This window comes from Oncorhynchus mykiss, chromosome 28 (assembly GCF_013265735.2).
Source record: "Oncorhynchus mykiss isolate Arlee chromosome 28, USDA_OmykA_1.1, whole genome shotgun sequence".
Lineage (NCBI taxonomy): Eukaryota > Metazoa > Chordata > Actinopteri > Salmoniformes > Salmonidae > Oncorhynchus > Oncorhynchus mykiss.
In genome coordinates, this window is record NC_048592.1 from 22,399,808 (window position 1) to 22,424,335 (window position 24,528).

The window sequence follows — 24,528 nt, forward strand, 5'->3', positions numbered from 1 at the left end:
TGAACCTGTCACTTTTGCTTTTGCTTCAAGACTTGACTTCCGGAGATTGCCTGTGCGCAACTAATAACACAAAGGAGATAAAAACTCAGTGCGTCAAAACTCCTGTGTCAGCCGTTTTTCCAAACTGGAAAAAGTACCCAGTGCCCACTCATTTGACGATCAATGGAATCTAATCTAGTGCTAGAGCACACAAATGATTGACACTGACGGTACTTTTCACCTGTGGTGTTTCCCATTTTGTTCTCTCCCTCTCAATTGACACTTTCACTATACTCATTCAGATGCTCATATACATTTAGACAATCTGAGCACTGAGAACATGACAGCCACTGCCTTTGTGAGAGAGTTTCCTGAAGACAATCGCTAAAAACCCAGCTGCCCTCCGAGCCCCCCACAATAGGTACCACGACTGCTGGTCATTCCTTTGTCTTAAAGAAGCTAAAAAGACTTCTCCCTTTCTCCATCTTATGGGAAATCTGCTTAGTGGCAGTGAAAGCATACCTGCTTCCACCTTTCCAATTAAATTAAGATGTATTTGCCTTTCAAAGCCTCGCCTCCCTCTCTTCCCCATTGGAATCATTGATGGAGCCCTCTGGCCTATGATGAATGACTTCCAACCCAGAGATGAATAGGAAGATGAATGCATTGCCCTGCGAGGGCTGGAGAGGTAGCGCAAGGAGTGCTGACATAGTGACAAATACACTGACCATGGCACCAACCTGCCTAAATCAGCAAGGGAGGGTGGCAACTGCTCAGCAGCACTAGCAGATACTTCCTCATAGTCTCTGTCCCTGTCCCATGGACTATTAGCTAAGTTAGCAATGAAATGCCAGTTGCAGTAAATTCACTGTTTCTGACATGATACAATCAAAGTGGAAGGATGCATATACCGGTATACACATTCAGGACTGTGTATGTTCAGTAAAATGCTGATTAAAGAGAATAGTCCTTGTAAGGATATACATTTCAGGTAATTTGAAAGATCAATTATTCTGTGTAGGATTTTCAGACAGTATAGCATAGGGAATTTTGTAAAACCTAAATTGTAAAACCTAAATAAAATCTGCAATGAATCACTCAGACATTGGCATTTACAGTATATATTCCCAGTGTGCAAAACTGGTTGAAATGACATAATTTACATAATTTCAACCAGTTTTGCCCACTGTGGTTTTCTCTGGTGAGACCAGTCATGTTATTTTTCTCTTGACTACTCTGCATCTGACAATGTCATGTTTCAGAGCAGAGCGCAAAACCCAAGAATCACTGTGCCTGAAAGGACTTCATAAGATGCATAAGAATGCATAAGAATGTATGCTACACTCTAAACATTCAGGTGCAAGTTTGAACCAAATATGATTCTTGAAAGCAAAGCCATAGGGGAACCATTTTAGGGTCTCTGAAGAACCATAAATGGGATGGTTCTTTGAAGAACCATATAAAAATCGAAAACCAGAAATGTTTTGGCCCTCCAGGACCGGAATTGAATAGCCCTGCTGTAGGGTTTAAACCTTATTTGCATATTTCCCAGGGTGCCTTTAGAGGTAATTTTAGAGTTACCAGTACCATGACTGTGCTTGCTAGTGACAGAGACATGGTTGTTGCATTTATTCATTTTCCGTCCTGTGGCCTTCATCAAGTGAGATCCTAAGTGAATATGTTGTCATTAATGTTATATTATTTAAGACAATAGAATGCATCATTCATAAGGCCTTCTTTTGAGGGCCTAGTTTTACCCAATACAGTAGCCTGAAACCCATATTTTACAGGACACATCAAGCCTGCAAGTCACATTATACTGGCTTGCAAAGTGATGTGTAATTCCTATTGGATTCCAGCCAGAGTGGGGATATACAACATTTAGTGCACTACATTTGATCAGATCCTTATGGACCCTGGTCAAAAGTATTGCATTAAATAGGTGTCATTTGAAACACAACCATTGGGCATGGTGAAGTAGTGATGGGATCCTGTGCTGTGGCTCTCCTCCAGCCCCACGGCAACACTTGGATAGAAAGGTTTATACTCCACAGAGGGACAAGGCCCTGGGATATCCTCAGAAGTTTCATTTTTAACACATTTTAACTGATGCCATTCTGTCTTTGTTGTTTATCCATTACCTTAGAAATAACCTTGTAAATGTGGTTTGGAGTGAGACGTCCTGTAATGTCTAAGTCACCTTCTTTGAGAGGTCATATAAACCATCCAAATCTGGACATTAGTATGGACTTTGTTTTGTTGCACCACTGGACGCATCAGGCCAGTTGCATCTAAACATAGGTACCATTACCACAGGCATACATTTCATTTATTTTTATTTAACTTTCATTTAACTAGGCAAGTCAGTTAAGAACAAATTCTTATTTACATTGATGGCCTACACCAGCCAAACCCGGACGACGCTGGGCCAATTGTGCACCGCCCTACGGGACTCCCAATCACAGCCGGTTGTGATACAGCCTGGAAACAAAACAGGGTGTCTGTAGTGACGCCTCTAGCACTGAGATGCAGTGCCTTAGATCGCTGCGCCACCCTTAGATCGCTAAGCCATATTAACAAAGGTACCATAATAATGTTGAATGGTTTCTCGTTAAAGCATAACTATGTGTGGAGATTACAAGATTTCATCTCCACTGTGAGTTTCTTTGTAATATGCAAGAGTAAATTGTCCCAGTGCAAATTCGATAGTGCTTTAATGGAGAAGACAACCTTTATACTGTAATGACTACTGTATGACAGCGTTACAACATACTATATGATAACAGCTTTACAGTTTTCACAGCATATATCTAGCTTTTTTCTTTCTTCATTATCATGATAAAACGAAGAAACTAGAAAGTAAAGATCTGAGTCTTTACATTTCCAGGAAATAGGACAGAAATAGATTTCTCTAAAGTAGAATAGGCCTAATCCAAATGTTAAATATCCTGTTAAGCTCCCCTTCACAGTAATGTTGAATTGGACAGTAAAATGTTGTACCTGCCAACAACAGCAGCAAATGGGAGATGTGAATGGAATGATGAAAGATGCAGCACATTGAAGCCTGAGTCATTTGGTGGAGCAAGGATGGATATTTTCCTCTGTTAATGAGGGTGGTTTACATTGAACCTCTGTATTCCGTCTAAATGGCATGGCTGGCACCATGTGCTGTGCTTGTAGTGTGGAGAAGCACCAGACAGAATTCAGATCTGAAGACTAATGAATTCTGACAGCAGTGGCACAATCCAGATCAGCCCCTTTCCTCATGAAAAATGATTTTGTTAATATCTTCTCCCATTTCCTTCCAGTTCATTATTTACTTGGATGACATGCTTGGTAGCATGGCATACTCTGTGGATGTGGATTGTGCAGTAACTTCGAGAGACTTCCGTTTGGATTCAATCAAGGTTGAAGGCGGATGTGGATGGCGTGCATGTTTTATGAAAACACAAAACAAGGTTATTTGACAATACAGGTGTCAGGAGGAAAACACGTTGATTGTATAGATTAAAATGAAAGACAATAGCGAATAGCGACAAAATGTATGATTTTCTTTGTCAGTCATCAGTAATACCAGCGCTAGTGACTGAGGTCAGCACTGAAAGGGACAGACGTAACCACATTCTTAAAAAATTGCTGGTTATAACACCACCATAGCAGCAATATTGAATATTGGACAATAGTCAATTCAATTTAAACACTCCCAAATAATGGGACACATTGGCTCTGCTTAAGGCAAAATGTTAGCCTGATATGTTAGTCTTAAATTCTGAAAAAAATCTTGGATGTTTCTTCTTGGAAATTAAACCCATGGGTTTATTGCCTGTGTTTTCATGCTACTAGCCAATCAAATCAGCTGCACTCTGCTGCCTCTGACATTCCCTCTAGAGGGTTTTCTACACTTTAAGAAAAGCCGATATTGCACAATTTACGAAGCTTCTTGGTATACGTCAAAATGACAAAATAAGGGACAAAATCTATAGATTCCAAATTGCTCCTACCTGTGAGATAGTCTGGGTCAGGGACTGGGTCTGACAGCTCTTCGTGGCATTGCACCTCGGTTGGAACTGATGCCACAACCATGCCATCTGGGAGCTGCTGCTCGATGCCTCGGGCAAAGTTCTTCTGCCTGGATTAAGTATGACAAAACAGCCTATTTAGAGACCCACAATTACTCACCCATCCAACTAGGCCTTATGAGGGAGAGAGGGAATAAGGCAGAGAAGAGCCAGTGTCAATCATTAACAAATTGCAAAGCAGTATCTTCTGAATATGAAGAGGAAATTCAGCAACTCTTGGAGGATAGTGGTAGTTGATACAAAGTATTATTTATTGTTAAAACCAACACGTTTCAGCGAGAATCATTCATAATATCTGGCAGATGATTAGGTAAATCCACAGGAAATACTGTATGTGAGCACTTCTACATCAAACATGCCATTTTTCATTATGTTAAATATCCTTTTATTCTGTGATTCTCCTCCAGTTCCTAACCTGATATGCTAATTTTGTTTAAGGCTCCCCCTAAAGTTGATTGACGCACCCGTGCGTCACATGGTGACGACATTTTTATTATCGAATAGCTTCCATGTGTTTATGCTAGAGACTTACTGTTTATTGTAGTGGCTGAAGCTCAAAAACCTCTTTCCGCCGAAATAAGGTTTGTGCCTATTCCATAACATGGGGCTTGTGAAAGCGGCATTTTTCTACACATGAGAGGATCCGGACAAGAAAACCGTCACAAAATCGTCTGTAAAACCTGAACCGTGTGAGCTACAAAATATTATGTCACCAATGTGCATTTTTGGCACATTTTTCTAAAGAAAATGTTACCTAGAATTGTATATATTTTTTTTTACAACATATCACCAATTACCTCTAGGCAAGTCTGAAGCATATATCTAAGGATAACCACACAGAAGTTGATGAATGTACTGTAGATGCTTCTGAAGCTGAGGAAAATTAATTGGCGTGTTGGAAGAGTCTGACTTTGGGAAAATGGCACTCCAAGACAAGTACACTGAATTTAGATTACCAAACACCAAAACATAATCACGATCTCTTCAAAGTAAGTTACTACATACAATATAGTCCAGTTTGTTACATTCTCTATGAAATGGGATTTTAAATCATGTGTAATTATGGATGTATGTCCATTTTAAAGTGGTTAATTTGTATTTTTTGTTGTTGAATTTTACCCCTTTTTCTCCCCAATTTCATGGTATCTAATTGTTTTTAGTAGCTACTATCTTGTCTCATCGCTACAACTCCCATACAGGCTCGGGAGAGACGAAGGTTGAAAGTCATGCGTCCTCCGATATACAACCCAACCAAGCCGCACTGCTTCTTAACACAGCGCGCATCCAACCCGGAAGTCAGCCGCACCAATGTGTCGGAGGAAACACTGTGCACCTTGCGACCTGGTTAGCGTGCACTGTGCCCAGCCCGCCACAGGAGTCACTGGTGCGCGATTAGACAAGGATATCCCTACCAGCCAAACCCTCCCTAACCCGGAAGATGCTAGGCCAATTGTGCGTCGCCCCACGACCGGGAGGGTCGCGGCCGGTTACAACAGAGCCTGGGCGCAAACCCAGAGTCTCTGGTGGCACAACTGGCGCAGCAGTACAGCGCCCTTAACCACTACGCCACCCAGGAGGCCCTAAAGTGGTTAAAATTGATGACATGTTGATGACGATAGTATGAGAAACTAAGGAAAACAACAATTTTCATCAATATATTTATCATTTTTATGTTTACGTTTTGAAAATATTAATATGAATGGACCAAAATACCAACAAATCCAGAAATGTATAGCTACAGTAGTTGCAAAAATGTCATTTCAGCCTGTGGTGCCTGGCCTTAATCCTGCTCTTCCTGATATACTCATCCCTGTCTCTGCTCACTGCATTCATACATTACAATAGTGATAATATCCACTCCAAAGAGTCCATTTGAAAAGTTAGAAAAAGAGTGGATCTTAAAGGGCAAATTACTTTGAATTGAATATGAAAAAAAACTGTACTGCCACTAAAGCTTTCACTTTCTCAATAAAAAGACCAGCGGAGGTACCTGGAAGTTATATGGAAGCACTTTCTTCTTTATGCTGACTTCTCTGCATGCATTCATGTTTCTGGTAAGAGTCACTGATGAAGAAGATTTGAGTTTGAAAGGTGATCCTTAATCCAAAATCTCGATTTTTCCTCAAAATCCGTAATCATGAATAACCACATGAATGGGGATACCAGTTACAAAGATTTTAGAACAGGCAAATAATGAAATCCAATCTGTACAATAATGATATAACTACAGAAGAAAAATAAATAATACCCCTCGTGTAGCTGAGCAATGGCTCTGTACAGCAAATCTAGAGTATACATCTACTCATATTAAATTGAGTTCTTTCGACTTGATGGTTAACAGCCACAGATGTAAACACAATAATAAACAGCATTATGTTTAAATACTGAAAACATACATTTCCAGAATTGGGTTGAAACAGGAAAGGGGTGGGATGCAGTTGCAAACCCCTCCTATTACTCCTCACTGAGTGAAAATAACTGCTTCTATGAAAGGAGCATTACGTTATTTCCATGTTCCAAACACAAATGACTGACTTGAAGCAACCTTATTCATAGTCAATGATTGAGCATCACACTTCCATTACTTAATATATTATCAAGGCACAAGGCGAGACGATACAGGAGGCAGATGGTTGGAGTCTTACAATGTTTATTAATCCAAAGCGGTAGGCAAGAGAATGGCCGTGGACAGGCAAAAAGGTCAAAACCAGGAGGTACAGCGTGGCAGACAGGCTCGTGGTCAAGGCAGGCAGAATGGTCAGGCAGGCAGGTACAAAGTCCAGAAACAGGCCAGGGTCAAAGCCAGGAGGACTAGAAAAGGGAGAATGTAAAAAGCAGGAGGACGGGAAAAATGCTGGTTGACTTGGAAACGTACAAGACTGGCACAGAGATACAGGAAACACAGGGATAAATACTCTGGGGGAAATAAGCGACACCTGGAGGGGGTGGAGACAGGTGACAGGCGTGACATATATCTTATAACCACCTCTGAAATAGTCATTTATCCCTTCGAAGTCAATTACATAATTTTTCATAACTGTAAACAGCAATAGTCCTATCGATATTAAATATCTATAAGCAGTGTCAAATATACTTTAGCTTTCAGGGATTTAGAAATAGCAGGAACTGGATGTAACTGTAAAATGGCTGTGCATATTAGCTAAAATCGTCCCCTTTGGTGGCATTTTCTGAAAATGAAACCTGACCCTCCATTTGAAACACTGAAATAATGCCATTACATGCCAATTCATTTGTATGGCCATTCCATGGCCGGGGGTAAGGAAGAGGAGCACATTGTTAACAGTCATTAAAACCATGGAAACTAGACTCATACATATCAAATGTGTTGCTTTAGGCATAGTATAACAATACTTATCTCCTAAGCAAAGAAAATGTAGAAAAGGGTATTTATAATGCACCTTGGGCCTAGAGGGTAAAATGGTTTGAATGTGCCATTGTGATTAATTTGTATTGTCAAGAAGAAGTTACGCCTGTATGAAATATGCCATTGTTAAACTGGCTTAAAGCCAATTTCATATTAACATAGTCAATTACAGTTCCTGTGATCTAAAAATGGAAAACCAACAGTTTAATTTAGTGAATTTACTTTGGACTTTGGAATCTAACAAAATAGTAATAACGGGATGAGGTGAGCATAGATGGCAAAAAAATATTTCAGTATATTTTCAAGATCAGAGTAAAAATTGTATTTAGATAATATGTGCATATTATTATTCATTTGAAAGTCTAGGTCACTTTGAAAGAGTTCATTCCCATATGCCTCTTCTTGAGTAATAGCTGGGAAATGAAAAATGTAACCTTTGACTGTTTCAGGGTTTCAGCCAACTTTATCATTTCAACTATGACACACCTCAGTGATATTTTTGACTTTTTGATTATGATATATTAAAAAAATTGTATTCCCCCTGCTAATATCAGACGACAAGTGATGGAATGGGGCTGGGGTAAGAACTTTACAATGTCCAATAATTGAGGCAATGCCCTCCGGTGCTTAATATAATCAATCTAGCTCACACAGAAATTGTATATTTTAATTAAGCGAGTAGATAAAGGTGTTCCTCCTCTGAGGGGGTGAGAGGAGACACCCCACCAAGTAGTTTGGAAATGTGGTCTAAATCACGATCCCAAGCAGCCCTAATGAGAACAAAGGACACAAAAATATTCATTAAAACCTGCTCTAAGCATGTTGTGTGGAGTAATGAGAGAGAGAGAGAGAGCAAGGAGAGAGAGAGAAAGGAGAGAGAAGGACTTGGAGCCAAAGGGAGGAAATAATGAGAAGAGGTTGCCTTTTTAACTCACATGATTCTAATGTACTTCACTGCCTCCCTCAGAGACATTTAGATCTACCAGTGGGAAATCGCATCACTACTAAGTCTGTAGACATACAAAACAGTACCATTCATCTCAGCTAAGATCCAATCCCATCTCTCTCTGTGCTCAAGAGAAAGAGAAGAAAACATGTTTAATGGAATATCCCCTTATGTGCTCTTGTTATAAAACTCTGTCCCGGCCAGTCTTGGCCACATAAAAGCTCCGGCTAAGATTGTATGACACCTCTTATTTACCTCCAATCCTCCACAGAAAATTGGAACTTTTGAAATAATAATTACCAAGCCGACTCTGAAATTCAGCAGGAGCGATTCAGAGAACGACAACTACCTTTTTAAAAAACATGAAAAGTGTTTCAGAGGCTGGTGAGCACGAAAGCAGGGCCCACAGCTCTGTGTGGATAGAATCAGACGCAGCTCTGTGGCAAAGCCTGGAGCCTGGCCATTCAGCAGACTCTGCTCCTGCTGAGTGGGTACAGGCTAGCCTCATCTTATTCCAGCAACACCGGCTGTGAAGAGCCAGTGGGCACCTTCTCACTCTGCTAGATGTGTCCTTTAATTTCCTTCCCTTTGTTGTTCCAGCCAGACTAAATAAAAAGGTAGGGGTGGGATACCTCTTTTTCAAATGAATAAAAGATCAACAGCCATACTTGACTATGAGGAAATGTGCACATTTTGTATAGTTTGTGAAACGTTTTGTGTACAGTAGTGTGGTAGAGGGGAGCTTGGGAGTTTGGAGAACCAAATTTCTGTTTCTATCCAGCAACTATGTGTTGTTTCTGTACTTTTCAGGATTTTTTTCAGGATAGCTGAAGTTTCCTTACTTTTTGCATGCTACGTTAATGATTAGACCGTGTTAAAATTGGACTTCCTTGCATTTCATAAGTCTACTGTCAAAGAGTGAAACAGATGCTTTGTGACACTTCAGAACCGTGGGGTGGAGCTTTTGATGAAGCGCCAATGAAACTCCAAGCACCAGGCTGGTATGAAACAGAATAATCCAAGTTCTTCTCTCCTTTTTTCCCAGGATGTCTCTCACAGTGATTCTCTTTGTAAACCATGCACGAGTCACACAAGGGCTTATTCCTCTCCACGGGGTGTCAGTCAATGGACAACATTTTATTTCTGATATTAAATTGTATTTACCTGGATAATGTTAAAGACTATACCTCAAGTTAAAATACATTTTTCTCCTTTAAAATAATACAATTCAAATGTCAGAAATTAATTAATGAACCCCAGCAGTTAATATCAGTAACACTAGCAATTGTTTTTATCATTGAGAGAATGTTTATTCATAATACTTTTGTAAATTAAGTTTGAAGTTCCCTGCAATACTACATCATCAGCAGTAATCTCTAGTTCCCAGTACTATTCCTCCTGTGTACCAAAGTTTTGACTATTTTCTTTAGTTTCCAATTAATTGTCACATCAGTATGGCATTCTTGTGAGGCTTAATGAACCCAAGGTAGGCACCAGTGCAGCAGCGCAGCAGACCCTTTGTTCATTGCACATTCAAAGTTTCATCTGCTCCAATTACGTTCCATTACACCAAACTGGCTCCTGGTCACTTTTAATTCACTTCTTGCCATCTTGTATAATTAGGGTTTGCATTAACCATGGCTCCCCAAAGAGGCTTTCTCCAGCACCATGTCTGGCTGCACTCTGCACAGGAGCATTTTGTACTTTTCAAAGTCTATCTGAAACCCTGGCTGTCTCTCCCGGTGCTTTCAAAATGAGATCAGAGCATTTGAGATTTAGCTACAGTACTTGATGATATTAACTTTCCCTTGTTCGCCTTCCTCGAGCATTCACGTGACATATTGTAAGTGGATGCACTGCCTCTGGCTGCGGGATCCATGTGCACCCAAATTACATTTTCAGGACCATAGATGATTTCCGTGACCTGACTTCCTGACTTCAGCGGAAAGGAAGCATCGTGAGTGGACGATGGTAATTAAGCAGCCCACAAAGCATGCTGCCACATAACTCATATTCACAAAACAGGGCCTGCTGTGCATTTCTTTAGATATTAAAAGCAGATCTTTAGATCCTCATTCACAAGATACACTCTATTTAGATGTACATCATTTTGGTAATTTTCATTGTGGACAGAAGTTGCCATAGAGTACATATTAATCTTCTGAGTGCATTAGTCTCTCATCTTGCTTTAGTATACTATACATCTCTGCCCATTGTATACATTCATTTAAATGTTTTATAAGTAAATGTTTTCCTCTAGCTGAGGACGAATTAAATAACCATGAATCAACCGTGAATCAAACATGAATCATTCCTATTTTATACACAAGCTATAACCCATGACACAACTCATACATTACCTGAAGGTAGCTTTGAGGATCTGCCCAGAGGTGATCTCCTTGGTGTGGTTGTTGTAGCCATAGAAGAGATCCCCAAAAACGGTTTGGTTGGCTGGGATGTCAGCTGTCTCCCCACAGTCCAGTCCCTCGGTACAGGCTTCAGACAGGGGCTGGCAGGAACGACCATCTTGACCTTTCTTGTAATCCTCAATACAACTACAACGGCAGCCATAAAAAAAAGGGGAGCAGTGTGAGCTGATGTGCTCTTACATTCTATTCAAATAGACTGTGTTTAATCTACATTATACATGAAGCTTCTAATAAATATAGTCATATATTTAAACCCTAAACCGAATTCTGTTTGTAATTCAAGTCAATACAGGGATAAAAAATGAGGTTGTTTTTTATAAACTTATACTGGAAACTGATTTAGTTGAATAGGTCCCTTTGGCTGTATTTTTTCATTTGCTCACATTGTATATAGACTTATTTTTCTACTGTATTATTGACTGTATGTTTGTTTTACTCCATGTGTAACTCTGTTGTTATATGTGTCGAACTGCTTTGCTTTATCTTGGCCAGGCCGCAGTTCTCAACTTGCCTACCTGGTTAAATAAACAATTCTAAAATAAAAATGTACACAGGCATCCCAATTCTGATCTTTTTCTCACTAATTGGTCTTTTGACCAATCAGATCAGCTCTAAAAAATATGTGAAAAGATCTGATGTGATTGGTCAAAAGACCAATTAGCAGAAAAAATATCAGAATTGGGCTGCCTTAGTGACTGACTGAAGAGTACATGAAATTCCATCTTGACATTATGTAAACATCACTATGGCTATCTGTCAGGATTATTGACTTATTTTACTTGTGTTCATGGCTCACTATTTACTCAGAAGTGCACCCCTTTATGCCAGAGTTCAAGGAGATCCACAAAATAGGCCTCTTCATAATTCTAGTGTGCCAATCAATTCTAGCTTTGTTGTATGGTGCTATTAATTAAATTCAGTGAACAAAAAACACCCCATTTCATTTTTCAAAAAGGGAATAATCCAAACAGTGAGTCCTCTCGACTCTTTCATATTTATGACACTTTGACATTCCAGTGTCTAGCAAGCAATGTAAAATATATCAAAGGCAATGGGCCTGGGATTAAAGTGAAATACCCTTTCTTCATGATGACACTTCTTTCTACAGGAAAGTGTCACTAAAAAGGGTTAGATATATTTTGTCCATAATGCAGTCCTAATCCACACTGCATTTAAACTGGTTCACTTTCCCTGTCATATTATCATGTTTCATATGACAGACAATTAAGCACGTTTGTCACCTACAGTCAGAAATACTTTTGTGTCAGGAGAAGACTTGACATTAAAAGAGAGGTCAAGAGATCTTTCTCTTTTAAGAGACAACCTCTCCAAGGCGAAGAGACAAATCACTCTGAGTGACTAACGCACTGCACAGCTGACATTTAAAAGACATACTGGTGCACTTCGCTTTCCTACTAAAACTATGTCATGACAATGCCATCACCAGGAATCTACTGAGGTGAAAAAGAAGGCAATACTATTACTACACATTGTTAGGTTCTAATTATCAAAGTAAGAACTTGACGGACACTATGAAAGCTTAAACCAAGTTCACTCATCCCAGAGGATCGAACAGCTGAACCGACAAAAGACATTCACACAAGCACTGATATTTAACCCTTTCTCCTATGCTGAATCTCCTCCAACATATCTGAACAGCCAGTGATGTTCAGAACCTTAGTGATATCTGTTCTGCCTCCTTTCTTCTGACCTGACCTCTGCCCCAAAGTGCTCACTCCTCCCCAACTTACAGCTGTCATGGTGACTGGTACCAGACGGTGTCTTTCCTCCTCCCATAGGATCCCAGATGGCTAACAATAATATATCCTGACATAATGTAAAGGTTATAAATTACTCTCTCTCCCTCAGTGAAAGGAATACATATATTTCATGATTTCATAAGTCAAGCAATCAGAACCCAACAACATTTTGGTAGATGCATTCGGTTGTGCAACTGACTAGGTATCCCCTTTCCCTTCCCTACTATCGTGGTATTGTTAGGATTTCCTACATTGTAAACTTCTGTCCTCCTTTTTAAACACTTCAGGATGTGACACTGTTATATCAGTTCAGTGCCACAGAGACAGGGCCTGCATACCAAATAGCACTGTCTTTGCAACACAGTGCACTACTTTAGTGCACTATGTAGAGAATAGGTTGCCATTTGAGATGCATCCAAGTTCAGGAGTGTTCTCTCACCCGCAGAACATCTGGATGTTGTAAAGAGTGGGGTCATCCTCCAGGGGGGCGAGTTGCTGGAGGCACAGTTGTTCACAGCCTCCGTTAAAGCCGTCAGAGCAGTCGATGCCAATGTGGTGGTCATAGCAGCCTGTGCCATCCTTCATGGGACTCAGTCCAGGAGGGCACTAGAAAGAACGGAAATAAAGTATACACCATTGCACAGAAAGTCAAAAACAATAGGGGCACAGATCAACTAAAACACACTAGGGATGTGATCTGGTTTCATATTGCTCAAATGTAATCATGTTCCAAATCTTTAGTTTACACAGAAATAAGTAGAGATCAGACACATCCAGATCCCATGTGTGTGTGTACAAATTGTAGAAAAGTGGGTTAGCAACATGAGAGAAAATCAAGGTAATGGCTTTGATTATATTTTCCCAAACAACATTCGATGAACTCTGTCACACCACAAAATATGTGCTGCTAACAAAGATATACAGTATGAAGCATAAATTCACAGAGGCATCCAGAAAGGTGTATGTAAACTTCTGACTTCAACTGTATGCGTTTCCTAACAAAATCCCTCTCCTTACCTGTAGATCATTATGACCCATCCCACCACTAACAACAAGGGCAGGTGAAGATACACGTATGTCATCACACCAAAGCCTTGTTGAAATTGGCTGTTTTTTTTTTTTTGCATATCCAAGTCGAATCTGTTCTTTTACCTGCAGTCTGAACAGTCAAACATCACATAGAAATGGACAGTTCAAGCCACATTCAAAACTACCTTTATAGGTGGTTTGAAATCATATTCATATCTGATTCCTGGTGACTTGTGTCTGAATGGTTAAATCTGATTTATTTGCCCTCAAATGTTTTTAGACTGTTATTTGGCATATCTTGTTGCTTGCTAGCTATTCTGTTGATGGTTTAACAAGAACATTGGCAGCTAACTAGCTTATTAATTGTTTACAAGCAAATGAGTGAATGTGCTAGAAAACTAAACAGCTACCTAGCTAGCTAGTTGAGTGCTGTGGCTAGCCAAAAATGAATCATCTTATCCTTTGAGTCTTTAAAAGTGTTTATTACACTATGATTTTGTACATTCAAAGCAACTGGGAAACATCCAGTTGCTACATTAGCATTAGCTTGCTACATAACTTCTGAGTCATAGGAAGCACGAGCACGACCACTAATCAGACTGAATTACTGTGCAAGTCACCAAATCTGATTTGGTCACTTGTAATTTGCTATTTGGACTAACAGTATTTCAAAATGGACTTGAAAAACAAAAATGATTTGAGCATTAATGCCTGCAGCGTGAACAAGCCTCAGGAGGTCTGGCTGGCCCTCTTACGAATCAAATTGTATTATTAACATGCGCCGAATACAACAGGTGTAGTAGACCTTACAGTGAAATGCTTACTTACGAGCCCCTAGCCAACAATTCAGTAAAAAAAATACAGATAAGAATAAGAAATAAAAGAAACAAGTAATTAAAGAGCAGCAGTAAAATAACAATAGCGAGACTATATACAGGGGGGTACCGGTATAGAGTCAATGTGCGGGGGCACTGGTCAGTTGAGGTAATATGTGCATGTAGGTTGAGTTATTAAAGTGACTATGCATAGATAACAACAGAGAGTAGCAGCGGTGTAAAAGAAGGAGTGCAATGCAAATAGTCTGGGTGGCCATTTGTTTAGGAGTCTTATAGCTTGGGGGTAGAAGCTGTTTAGAAGCGTCTTGGATCTAGACTTGGCGCTCTGGTACCCTTGGCTGTGCGTTAGCAGAGAGAGAACAGTCTATAACTAGGGTGGCTGGAGTCTTTGACAATATTTAGGGCCTTCCTCTGACACTGCCTGGTATAGAGGTCCTGGATGGCAGAAAGCTTGGCCCCAGTGATGTACTGGGCCGTTCACAATAGTATGGCAGTTGCCATACCAGGCAGAGATGGTGCAGCTTTAGAACCCTTTGGGGATATGAGGACCCATGCTAAATCTTTTCAGTCTCCTGAGGGGGAATAGGTTTTGTCATGCCCTCTTCACGACTGTCTTGGTGTGCTTGGAGCATGTTCGTTTTTTGGTGATGTGGACACCAAGGAACTTAAAACTTTCAACCTGCTCCACTGCAGCCCTGTCGATGAGAATGGGGGCCTGCTCGGTCCTCTTTTTCCTGTAGTCCACAATCATCTGTGGTTAAGTGGTTAACACTGGGTTAATGGCTAATGTATCAATGGCCATTGGGGCATATGTCGTAACAGGAGTCCCTCGCCTCGTCCCTCCCTGGACACATTGCTATTGATTTTGTCGCTTGGCTACGGGCACTGTGAAAACTGATTTATCACATGTAATGTAAAGAGCATGGTACATTGAATCTCCTAACTCCTCTGTAGCAGAGACTCTTTAAATCACTGGGCCTCTGCAATCGATGCCAATGGGTAAGTGTGGCAAAGGGAAGTCAGTGGAATTCATGTATTAATGGTCCTTGATGGCCCTTGCTTGTGAACCCCACATCTCTTCTTATTGACTGCTGTAAGCCAAATTCTGTGTGTGCAAATGTACTTGGTGAATAAAGGTGATTCTGACTGACATGCAGAAATAGAACTGAGAATGATGCCAAGAGAATGATAGTCATAAAAGATGTGCTTGCTTTCAGGCTTGCATTATACTGTTTAAGGATTTTCCATACAGTTCTATTTCCATATGTAATGAACACAATGGGAGGTGTTTATTTGTAAAGGACCACAGGAGGCGGCAGGTAGCTGGGTCCAGGGGCAGGCAGAAGGTCATACACAGGGGGACCAAATAGTCAACAGTAAAGGCAGGGAAAAGGCTAGTAACATTGTCCGGGAGATCAGGCAATAGGTGAATAACAGGAAATCTGATAGGATAAAGTACAGGCAAGGAATAGGCAAAAGGCTTCATTAGTGAGGCAGGCAAAAACTATCATACATGAGAGGATTAAATTAGAGGGTGATATCCAGCGCTCCGAATAGAAGTGTGTTACAAAACAAACAATACCTCGCAATGATGGGGTGCAAAGAACTGAACCAAATAGTGTGTGATAATAACATACAGGTGTGTGAACAGGTATCAGAATTCAGGTGATTGGGATCTGGAGAGTGAACTGCGTTCAGGGGATCTATGTGTTTGAGAGTGTGAGCTGGAAAGTGGTCTGGAAAGTGAGCTGCGTTCAGGGGATCTATGTGTTGGAGAGTGTGAGCTGGAAAGTGGGCTGGAAAGTGAGCTGCGTTCAGGGGATCTACGTGTTTGAGAGTGTGAGTTGGAAGTAGACACCATACAGCATTTTTGCATAGAGTTCTATTGCGAATTTAAAACTCAAACGTTTAGGAATTCACAATCCATAGGTCAAAGGTAGAATAAATCATATGCTTTGAAATGATTCTGATAAAGTGAAAAATGGAAAAGGTCCTCTAAAGATCCCTCCATGAGAGAAACAATAGATAATGTCAACATACAATATATCGCCTTTCATAGTAATGAAATTACACTTTTTTTTTTTAGTTGCTAGGTAGAATAACAAATGTAGCTCCACAAAATAAACAACATCCTTCACTGGCAGTTTTAAGGAAATAAAACAATAAATGATAATAGTGTACCGGCTTGTGAAGCTTTTGTATTTAGGCTGAACTGGAAAAACCCTTGAACCACTGTACCTTTTAATCCCATTTCCTAATGGTGATAAATTCCTCCTGCTCCTTCCAGTTTATGGGAATCAGCCATGTGGTGTTGCCACATAGCAACAAATCCTTACTAGAGAGTTGGATAAACTTTGCAATTTTCCAATACGCCAAATAGGCAGATTGGAGAAAGTGAACAATAGAGATTGAATAGGTCTACTTATCCAGCAAGCAGAGTTTCAGGAGGAGAGGGAAGATATAATCTGTTCCAAATGTCATGGTTGAGGTTATCAACGTATATCAGGTAGTCTTAAGAGTTGTAAAATTACCGTACAGTAATATAATAACCCCTTGGGAATATAAAAGTAAACTTAAAATTGTACAGTGATTGTATTGACATAACGCCACTCCCAAACCATATATATATTATCTTCATAAATCACCATTTGTTAGGGGGATTAGTGTAAAAAAAAAACTTCACCAACACTTCCCCTGGTGCTAGCCAGTCATATTTCAGAGGTAGCTTTAGGAATTACAGAGGTGCATTCCCATGCTCTGCATCTGTCCACGGAAAGACTGCAACAGATTTTTCCAAAAGAGGATGTACAACCTTAAATCCCCCTATCGATCCTTAGAGGAAAACATCAGTACTAGCAGGCTGCTGAGCACCTGCTACTCTATAGGAGTATGCTCATAGAAATCCTTGGCCAAATATCGACTCAGCTCAGAACAGCTTAGTGTCCAAAATGGGATCCAAGTCAGAGCTGGTTGCAACTGAATGTGGACTACGTCAGTAACAAAGTGCATTGGCCAGCATGGGAAACATGTTAAGGTGCTTGTTCTGAAGTTAAATAAGATTATGTTTGACCGTGGACAGCTTAGACTGGCACAATTAAGCATTCTATTAATTGTAAGGTATATCTATGTGTTTTTGAGGTATATCTATATATATTTTTGAAGGAGGAGTTCTCTGGGGGAAGGCATATGTGACTCCCAAACAGAACACCTAATTTTTTAAATGTAAATTTGACAAGTTCAGTTGTAGTACAGGCCAGTAGTACTGTAAATACGTAATGAAATGTCTTCACCAATGGAACATCAAATGAAAGAATAAATGTCTATATACCAATTACAAAGGCCAATTAAGACATTGGGGAATATTTCCAGCCTGGTCATTCTCACTGCAGGAAGTGTGTGATAACAGTCGGAATGTCGGCATCATGTAAATACTAAGGTCTCCTCTGTCGGTAGGGACACATCCCACACTGCAGGCTGACGCTTTGTTTGGACAGGGCCCAATTTGTTCTGGTGGCAGGCAGGCTGGACAGACAGCCTCACATTTCCCCTGTTCTCGCAGGAGTAGACGAGAGCTAATGAATCGCACAATAATTAGGTGATTATTAGACATTACTTCCAAACGACTGCACTGTCTCTCCTCAGGAGTGCCATACATCAGCCAAGACAGAGTGGGTCAGGCGGCTTCGGCTCATGCTAGGAGAGATATTAAACATGACGAGACGAGACTGGCAGCATGGACTCAGACAAGGTGTTAATTGATTTGTGGATTCGGCCTCTGGGTCCCAGCCAGTTACCACTATGATTTGACGGATGAAAGCATCATTCATATACCTAGTCACAAGGTAATTACAAAACGCCAAGTAATATATCCAACAGATGGCACCATCCTGGATATCTTGCAGTAACAAGAGTGGACACTTAGTAGGAGCTGGTAGGAAAAATATTGATTCCTTATTGCGGATCTAAGCTTGCAAATGCATGTTTATAAATGGGATGTCCATATTAAACCTTCAGTACCATGAATCAAAAATCCAGAGCTTCAGGTAGGTCTGGGTGATGCAGACAATAATACATGTCTGTCACATCCTGACCATAGAAAGCCTGTATTTTCTATGGTAGAGTAGGTCAGGGCGTGACTAGGGGTGTTTAGTCTAGTTTATTATTTCTATGTGGGGTTCTAGGTTTATTTTCTATGTTTGGGGTTTGTGTATGATTCCCAATTAGAGGCAGCTGGTAATCATTGTCTCTAATTGGGGATCATACGTAAGTTGCATTTTTCCACCTGGTGGTTATGGGATATTGTTTATGTTTAGTTGTCTGTTAGCACTGCATTGTCATTTCGTTTATTCTTTATTGTTTGTTTTTTTCTAAGTTTATCTGTCTAAATTTTAACTCTACGTACGCTGTGCCTTGGTCCGTTAATTCATTAGACGAACGTGACAATATCACAATAATAGAAACGGTTATCTCCATAAAAGCATGAGATATGCAAGGAAATGTTTAGAAATAAAGATCAACATGATGCATATCTATTAATATCCTTTCAGTATAATCAGTTGCTGAAAGTATCAGGGCTTTTGCTTCATGACAGAAATAAGGGAGAAAACAAATAGAAAATGAAAATATGATTTTAATTTGATGATTGGATGTATTTTGCAGTTACATAAACTAGGGGCACATGTCTAAGTATTTCATGAAGCTTGAGCATGTTAACAAATACCTTCTGAGACTGTTGTCTACTTCAGAGCTCAGTGGTAGAGCTGCTATCATTGACTAATTAATTAACAGGACCTCTTAATTCTGTTCTCATGTCCTCCGGATCTGACGACAACTGTTCAGTATATAGCTTTGTTGTCTGTGTTCTATGTCAAATCAAATGAAATCAAATTTTATTTATGTCCTGTGTTTTGCATTATTTTTATCTAAAAAAAAAAATAATGTTCGCCTTGGGTGTGAGAAATACACTTTACAAATTAAATTAATTATTAATATGTATTATTATCCTAATTTAATATCATATAAGAATAATTTCCACAACATGACATAGATATACAGTATTTTGTGCCCTCTGATATTGCAATGCTCTTTCCTGTGTTTAAATGTCAAACCCTGCAATACATTTTGTAATAAATCAATACATTTAGTCATGACTTTTAGATACTGGAAACCATTGATACTATAGGTCACAGGCCATGTACATCTATTACAAGAAGTGCAATACCAGGGAGTCTGCATGCTGTTGGTTGTGAACTCTGTGACAGCTGCATGTAGGTAGGTCTGTCCACCAGCACAATTAGAGCAGAAGGAAAATGTTCTCAACGAGGGCAATACATTGTTTGCTAAATCTAATCGCTCGGCATTGAAATTACATTTACTTGAGCAGCAAGATTTTGACATTTACAAGCCTCAAATAAACAAATTAGGTGATTTTCTACGCACTTGTATCTGAATGAACAGCAAACCAAGTCAGGCCTTCTAACAAACAGGAATCTTAATTGCATTGGTGCAGAAAACGGATGTATTTTCAGATGGACCCCAAAGCTGTGAAAGAACACTTACATTGATGTCCAAGTATGGCCTCTGTACTCAAATTGCAATTGTTAACTATGACGGATACAATAATGAATGTTTGTTGTCGATTAAAATAGTGTCTTCTCATATATAATTCACATTCAAGTGTGAAATACAGTTCCTACACAAACAACTTGGTCAAAACCAGTTTAGACATTACATACAGCCCATTGCTGAGTCAGAGAATGGTCTTGATAGCTATGTTAAACCAACATTTTGAGAGTCTTTTGATTACTAATGTTTTCTTGCCATGACAGTCATGTTTTGAAAAGTTCACTGCAGTAATGCAAATGTGATGTTTTATCAATCCAGTGCAGACATTTGAAACTGAAATGCATCGAAAATGTGCCTTAGAGCTGTCCTACTCATGCACCGAATAGATATTCTCTATCTCATTTTAATATCATGCATTGAGGGTGGGAGGGCATAATATTGAGGAAATGTAAATCAATAAATTATTATCATTTGAGGAAGATCTGATAGTTCCAAAAAGTGTATCTTCAAACCTGTTACAGAAAGATAATCTGATCAGAAATGCTGGATCACCTTTCATCTAATTAGAAATGCTGGATCACCTGAAACTCATGTCTTGAGCAAATAAATAGTCTTAAAGATGGTTGACAGAGTTTTTCACATCTTTCACCATAAATCTGTCGCAAAACACCAACAAACACTAGGAGTACAACTTTTTAGTAGGATAGAATCCATGGACAGATGGTGAATGAAATAGAACATGCCTGATCCATTTCATGGCTGCTAAGCAAACAAAGAGAGGTAGTACTGTAAAGTGGGCCATCTCCAGGCGGTACAGTGGTTCACTCACCATGCATCCACTGGAATCAAGCTTGCGGTCAGAGACGCAGCGGAAGTTTCGGCTACAACCACCGTTGTCCTTTGAGCAGTCGCGCACCGGGCCAAACGAGTCCAGTAAAACCTCCAGACTGTCAAACGATGAGGAGATCATCAGCTCTTCTCTGGCAAAATAAAACACAAACAAAAACATTAGAATCTTCCCCCTCAGCAAAAAACAAAATCATCAGTCGCTAGCAATCAAATGTCTCTCTTTGGTTATTGTCTGTTGATTGAAAATGGGTTCGTTGTAGTCCTCATCACAAAACAGTGCATCAAATGCATCTTTCATTTTGAAACTTTATGATGTGCTTCAGTCAGAGCAGCCAAAACTTGAATTTCAAAGCAACCCTGCTTTGCAAAGGGCCTAAGATGTGTTTGATGAAAAGCATTGGGTTTACGGTATGGTTTACAGTGCTTTATTGCTATAACCTTGCTCCAAGCCATCTGTTTTGTCTCTATTATGTGAAATATTTCAAAGACTTGCAAGGTAAAATATTCCAGATCATCACATTGAAATATGAATAGAAAGGGTGGATGAAGAACAAAGCTTGGGCGTACATTCATATTTTCAGGATGCTAAATCACCATGCCATTGAAGTGGAATATATATGATAAACTGAATACTTTTATAATAACACTGCCATGAACCTTGCCTAGGGGAAAGAAAGAATAGCCTCTCTTGTTTTGTAGATAGTATTAATTTGCTCCTTCACCCACTCCCAGAATGCTTCCCCAGAGATTGCCTGAAATAAACATATTCGATATTTCAAGATTTTATCAAACTAGCCAATTTTCTTTTATAATTAACTGTGGGCATTGTCTTTATACATTTATGGCGAACTAACCCAACAGGTCATACAGATAATGATGCATTTAAAACAATTATGACGCATTCATTTTTTTGTATTAAGTACGGAAAATAACCTTTGTATTTCCATGAGTGAAATCATCCATCCTTGTCATCATGTTGTTTAACCCTGATTCATGAGGAGGGTTACAGGTGCAGCTACATAGCGTATGTGATCTCTCCCACGGTTGCACAAATCCTGCATGTTTGATTGAATCCAGACCATACATTAGTGGTCTTCAATAGACACAATCAATGTACATTTGAATCTTAAAACATTATATAGAAAGATGAGACCATTTACCCTAACCTCCAGCCACCCTAGTCATAGACTGTTCTCTCTGATAGCGCACGGCAAGCGGTACCGGAGCACCTAGTCTAGGTCCAAGAGGCTTCTAAAAAGCTTCTACCCCCAAGCCATAAGACTCCTGAACATCTAATCAAATGGCTACCCAGACTATTTGCATCCCCCCCCCCCCCCCCCCCCCCTCTTTTACACAGCTGCTACTCTCTGTTATTATCTATGAATTGTCACTTTAATGACTATATCTACATGTACACATTACCTCAATCACCTCGACTAACCGGTGCCCCCGCACATTGACTGTGTACCGGTACCCTGTGTATATAGACTCGCTAATGTTATTTTACTGCTGCTCTTTAATTACTTGTTAATTTTATTTCTTATTCTTATTCATATTTTTTAAACTGCATTGTTGGTTAGGGGCTTGTAAGTAAGCATGTCACTGTATTCGGCGCATGTGACTAATAACATTTTATTTGATTTGGATATCTATATGATTAACAAGAACATTTAAGCAATTTGAAAGTCCACTCTGCTCATAATTCAGAAAAGACACAAAGAAGAGACATTCAGGCTATTAGCTGTTGAAAAATACAGGCTGGCTAATTACTTCTCTTTACCCAGTAATTTGCCTTATGTGAAATATTTCAAAGACTTGCAAGGTAAAATATTTCAGATCATCACATTGAAATATGAATAGAAAGGGTGGATGAAAAACAAAGCTTGGGTGTACATTCTTATTTTCAGGACGCTAAATCACCATGCCATTGAAGTGGAATATAAACTCAGCAAAAAAAGAAATGTCCTCTCACTGTGAACTGCGTTTATTTTCAGCAAACTTAACATGTGTAAATATTCGTATGATTATAACAAGATTCAACAACTGAGACATGAACTGAACAAGTTCCACAGACATGTGACTAACAGAAATGGAATAATGTGTCCCTGAACAAAGGGGGGTGGGTCAAAATCAAAAGTAACAGTCAGTATCTGGTGTGGCCACCAGCTGCATTAAATACTGCAGTGCATCTCCTCCTCATGGACTGCACCAGATTTGCCAGTTCTTGCTGTGAGATGTTACCACACTCTTCCACCAAGGCACTTGCAAGTTCCCGGACATTTCTGGGGGGGAATGGCCCTAGTCCTCACCCTCCGATCCAACAGGTCCCAGATGTTCTCAATGGGATTGAGATCCGGGCTATTCGCTGGCCATGGCAGAATACTGACATTCCTGTCTTGCAGGAAATCACGCACAGAGCGAGCAGTATGGTTGGTGGCATTGTCATGCTGGAGGATCATGTCAGGATGAGCCTGCAGGAAGGGTACCACATGAGGGAGGAGGATGTCTTCCCTGTAACGCACAGCGTTGAGATTGCCTGCAATGACAAGCTCAGTCCGATGATGCTGTGACACACAGCCCATGACGGACCCTCCGCGTCCAAATCGATCCCGCTCCAGAGTACAGGCCTCGGTGTAACGCTCATGCCTTCGACGATAAACACGAATCCGACCATCACCCCTGGTGAGACAAAACCGCGACTCGTCAGTGAAGAGCACTTTTTGTCAATCCTGTCTGGTCCAGCGAAGGTGGGTTTGTGCCCAATGGCGACGGTGTTGCCAGTGATGTCTGGTGAGGACCTGCCTTATAACAGGCCTACAAGCCCTCAGTCCAGCCTCTCTCAGCCTATTGCGGACAGTCTGAGCACTGATGGAGGGATTGTGCGTTCCTGGTGTAACTCGGGCAGTTGTTGTTGCCATCCTGTACCTGTTCTGCAGGTGTGATGTTTGGATGTACCGATCCTGTGCAGGTGTTGTTACACGTGGTCTGCCACTGCGAGGACGATCAGCTGTCCGTCCTGTCTCCCTGTAGCGCTGTCTTAGGTGTCTTACAGTCCGGACATTGCAATTTATTGCCGTGGCCACATCTGCAGTCCTCATGCCTCCTTGCAGCATGGCTAAGGCACATTCACTCAGATGAGCTGGGACCCTGGGCCTTTCTTTTGGTGTTTTCAGAGTCAGTAGAAAGACCTACTTAGTGTCCTAAGTTTTCATAACTGTCACCTTAATTGCCTACTGTCTGTAAGCTGTTAGTGTCTTAACAACCGTTCCACAGGTGCATGTTCATTAATTGTTTATGGTTCATTGAACAAGCGTGGGAAACAGTGGTTAAACCCTTTACAATGAAGATCTGTGAAGTTATTTGGATTTTTACGAATTATCTTTGAAAGACAGGGTCCTGAAAAAGGGACGTTTCTTTTTTTGCTGAGTTTACATGATAAACTGAATACTTTTATAATAACACTGCCATGAACCTTGCCAAGGGGAAAGAAAGAATAGCCCCTCTTGTTTTGTAGATAGTATTCATTTGCTCCCTCACCCACTCCCAGAATGCTTCCCCGGAGATTGCCTGAAAGAAACATATTTGATATTTAAAGATTTTATCAAAGTTGCCAATTTTATTTTATAATTGACTGTGGGCATTGTCTTTATACATTGATGGAGTACTAACCC

At 40.2% G+C, this 24,528-nt stretch overlaps 1 protein-coding gene across 10 annotated transcripts in view; it reads right to left on the reverse strand.

Annotated features, from left to right (window-relative positions):
- astn1 (astrotactin 1) overlaps nucleotides 1–24,528 on the reverse strand; it is a 240,416-nt gene that overhangs the window by 113,142 nt on the left and 102,746 nt on the right. For all 10 annotated transcript variants that reach the window (XM_036965977.1, XM_036965979.1, XM_036965976.1 and 7 more), the window contains 4 exons: nucleotides 20,838–20,988; nucleotides 13,018–13,184; nucleotides 10,750–10,944; nucleotides 3,981–4,108 (listed from right to left, as the gene is read on the reverse strand). In XM_036965977.1, coding sequence (XP_036821872.1) covers nucleotides 3,981–4,108; nucleotides 10,750–10,944; nucleotides 13,018–13,184; nucleotides 20,838–20,988 — 641 coding nt within the window. The remainder of the gene's footprint in view (nucleotides 1–3,980; nucleotides 4,109–10,749; nucleotides 10,945–13,017; nucleotides 13,185–20,837; nucleotides 20,989–24,528) is intronic.